Below are 4,104 nucleotides of genomic sequence, written 5' to 3'. Positions count from 1 at the left end.
AGCAGGAAAAATCAAAAGATCATTTCTTTCCAATGAATGATTTTCCTCTCTTTTTTTTGGTGAAAGTTCTCTTTTATTTTGAACACTGGCTACAGCTGCATCACTCTGCCCCTGGCAAGTTTTCTCCATGTAGTCTGTGCACTTGGTAGTGTTGTCAGGTTTGCCAGGGTTCAGTTCGGAGGCAGAAAGTGTTCCGTACCCACTGTTCATTGAAGCATCACTTCCAAAACATTCCTCATGCAGGTCAGATGCATTCGGCTGACTTTCTGCTTCCTTAGATCCAAGTTGATTGACAACACATTCATGTTCTTTAAAGATTTCAGAATGCATCCCCATCTGCCTGCCTAGTGATGAAAAAGTGTCTGTGAGCTTGGTGGGCAAACTTCTGCTCTTGCTGGTGCCCCAGTTGCTGCTCTGCAGTTTTGCCAACTGCCTTACCTCATCCTGAATCAGCTGTGGGAAAAGAAAAGGCAAAACTCCTAAAAGAGCATGTCACAGAGCACATTTAAACTTTGATGACTCTCCAACTCATGTTATTAGTGACAGAATTGGAGTACTTGTCTGAAATGACTCAGATTTTTCAATACGAGGACATCTCATGCATAAAGTAGGTCTACGTGTAACAGGAAAATGTCCATGGTAACAATCCTTAAATCCATGCACTGAATTACAGGGCTCACTAGTCATTTATTAATGTAAAAAACATGCATGCATGTATTCACTACACACCCTCAGAACTAGAGTTACCTCCCAGCCACCTACGGCAATATTAACTATCCAGGTTTGTCATTAGAAGTGGACAAAAGCAGTTTGCTAAATTTAGGTGTAAAAGACTTTATAACTTGGATATATGTTTTTAAAGACAGCAAGGATGCTTAATGGAAGTATAAACCATTACGCTGGGATGCTAATAGGAATAATGTACCTCTGTAAGATTATTTGCATCAAACCTGACTTTCAAATATCAGATTTAGATAATAAGTTGTTTTTCATATAATACAAAGATCTGCATTTGGATTATTCTGGTATCGGATAGAGTGGAGCAAACCTCTAGCTACATCACTAGATTTAACAGTGGTTTAAGAATGTAGGACTCCACTATTGTTTTTCACAGAACCCCAGTGCATTGCTCATGTGAATAGAAAGTAGAAAGCACAAACTGAACAAAAATCATTTGCTCTCTTAAAATAAGGAAAAAAAAATAAGACTTAATTTCAGAGAATCCTATACGTAACACTAGTGAGAACCAGGCCCCAGGGTTTATTAACTTGCAATAGAATCAACTATTGAATTTCACCCCCCAAAATAACCCCCTAAAAATACCCCAATCTTCCCAAGAAAACCCATCCCCTCAAAATAAACACCCCCCAAAACCAGAACTACATCCCCCAAGAATCATCCCCCCAGAAAAAACCTGACCCTGCCAAACGTCAAAGTTTTGTGCCATAAAGTTTGTTGTTGTGCTCATGACTTCAACCATGACTGCAACAATCATTTGTGATTGTGTGACTCAACTCTGTCAAGGAAGGGAGGGAAGGGAGAACAAAAGGGAAGGAACAGAACTGTCAGGGAAAAAAAGCCAAACTGATGAGATTCTCTGCTGACATTTAATCTTTGTCATTGCTACCTTGTGTGAGAAAAGTGAAACGCTACTATTCCAATTAAGTAGCATTTTTACTTCTCTTTGCATAGTCACAAATCATTCCAAGAGAATAAAAGACCTGGGGAAAATAAGATCACATTTCTATAATTTCGGGACGACAGGCAACTTTTTTTTCCTTTTAAATCTTTTCCATAAAGTCTGATCTTGGGGTGATCCACATGTGGTGACAGTTCATCATTAGCACACATGGCTTCTAATCACATAAGCCAAGGACTGACCACACTGATTCAAAAATGAACTCCAGGTCTTTTGATCCCTATTTTCACATGGACTAAGATGTATTTCTAAAGCATTTGGCTCTTGGAGCACAGCATAGAACAAGCCTTATCACAGAGCCACGTCAGTGCTAATGCAGCATCTTGCTGCATTAAATAGTAGATAATTATTTGTCATAGAATCACAGAACAGTTCAGGTTGGAAGGGACCTTAAAGCTTACCCAGTTCCAACCCCCTGCCACAGGCAGGAACACCTTCCACTAGAGCAGGTTGCTCCAAGCCCCATCCAGCCTGGCCTGGAACACTGCCAGGGATGGGGCACTCTTTAGCAATCTTATTAGAGTGTGGTGAGTTGCCTGGATCGCAGTATTTTCACTGGTCACTGGCATACCAGTATAAGTTTGGAACAGCTCCCTCTGTTTTATCTAATGTGCTCATGTAACTGAAAGCAAGTTATAGCTGTTGATTTTGTATTTAGTGTGGCAATCCATGCAGTTAGTAACTCCCTGCTGATACCACAAACTCAGCTCTTCCAGAGGTAGCCTTTCCTATCAAGAAAGACACAAAACAGCAAAGCCAACACAATGGATTAGTCAAGACTATGATTAGCAACAAGTGAATCAAACCACTACAGCAGGAGGAAGGAAATACAAGGGAAAGGAAACACTGGTGGGACAAAAATAACAAGATGGGGGGGAAGGTGAAGAGGTGAGTGGGGAGAAACAGGAGATAGGATAAAAGGACAGTACCTCTTGTTAATTCAGTTCAGGAACTGTTGATTACTACTAGTGTAGAGGGCATCAGGAAAGGGAAGGGAAAAACAGCAACCAAAATGATGAAGATATTAAGCATTATATATTTATAGAATCACTGTCTCATACATATATATACACATTTATTTTGTTTTAATGGATAAATATGGTTCAGCAAAAATGTGAATCTTCCCCTAGGTCATTTTTTTATTCTTAGAAAGGAGACTGTTCAACTGAAGGGTGAAATAAGCATTCAGCTTTTACAGTGAATGCTTTCCTACGCTCTAGACTGTCGAGAGGAGGGAATGACAAGGTGCATAACATCCTCTAATGAGGAGAAAACTACCACATCTCAAAATTAGAAATTATGCAGTCTTAACAGTTAGTAAAAACCAGCTTGTACCTCTGAAATCCAATTATCCTATAGGCATTCTGAACTAAATGTTTGTGACAATAAAACAACTGAAAACAAATGATTCCAGAATCTTCACTTCCGAAATGGTTCCTACAGTTACTGTGTTAATTACCCAAGGCTGTCTCAAACATGCATCCTGTAAATGGCATTTCAGTCATCCACTTCATTTACTGACTGTCTGAATGTACTTACAGAAAGAGACAAGGATGCCAGAGCCCATACTGCATTGTTTTGGATGGGAATGGGGTTGGGGGCAAAGGGAAGAAATATTCAGTCTAACGTACCTACAGGAACAAATCATTACTTACCTGGATTTGGTGGTGGAACTGCTCTTGCTGGGCAACTATTTGTTCCTGACATTGTTTTTCTACCAGTCTCAATAACTGTAGCCACCTTGTCTATTAAATCACAAAGTACAATAATTAAAGCACTGTCATATCGCATCTTTTACCTTTTACTCTAGCTACAAAATAGTTTTGCAGTCTTACACTTAGGTGTTGACATAACACAAAGTTTCATAAAAGCTCTGTGGTCTCCACCCCACAATACACACAGCCCCCATCAACAGGAACAGTTCACTATGGACACATTCACTTAAACTCTTTCTAGACAGCAAGATAACACAGCTCTACAATTTAAGTTTGGTTTAAAAAACACAAATGAACAAGGGAAGAGAGTTATTCTATTAAAGATTACTTAAAAATAGGAACAGCTGGCAGTGAAGTACAGTCCAATTTTGGAAAGGTTTGATTCCAGTTCAGTAAATTCTAGGCAATTTTAAAACTAGTAATGAAACATCCCTATGCTCAATGAACCATTTGCTTGTTCCCTTCAGCAATGCAGCTGAAGACCACACTACGTGACTGTTTAGTGACAACAAAAAGAGAATGTAAAAAATCAAATCTATAGGGTTCCTAAAATATGGTAAAATCTGAATTTTACAACTACTTTATACTAATGTTTATGGAGCCTGGTACTTGAAGCACAGGACACGGGACATAGAACGTATGTGCCTCAACACAGACACCTCTGTTCCTTCCTCGGAGCCCTTAAAGCAC

At 39.4% G+C, this 4,104-nt stretch overlaps 1 protein-coding gene across 1 annotated transcript in view; it reads right to left on the bottom strand.

Annotated features, from left to right (window-relative positions):
- Positions 1-210, bottom strand: part of MPHOSPH9 (M-phase phosphoprotein 9) — a 19,140-nt gene extending 18,930 nt beyond the window's left edge. Inside the window, 1 exon segment of the mRNA XM_010014275.1 lies at positions 1-210. Within this exon segment, the coding sequence (XP_010012577.1) occupies positions 1-210 (210 nt within the window).
- Positions 211-4,104: the final 3,894 nt, after the last annotated feature.

The sequence above is a fragment of the Nestor notabilis genome, unplaced genomic scaffold, assembly GCF_000696875.1.
Source record: "Nestor notabilis isolate BGI_N333 unplaced genomic scaffold, ASM69687v1 scaffold11595, whole genome shotgun sequence".
Classification (NCBI taxonomy): Eukaryota; Metazoa; Chordata; class Aves; order Psittaciformes; family Psittacidae; genus Nestor; species Nestor notabilis.
Note: the sequence above shows the minus strand (reverse complement) of the source record. Positions and strands in the feature narration are given on the sequence as shown.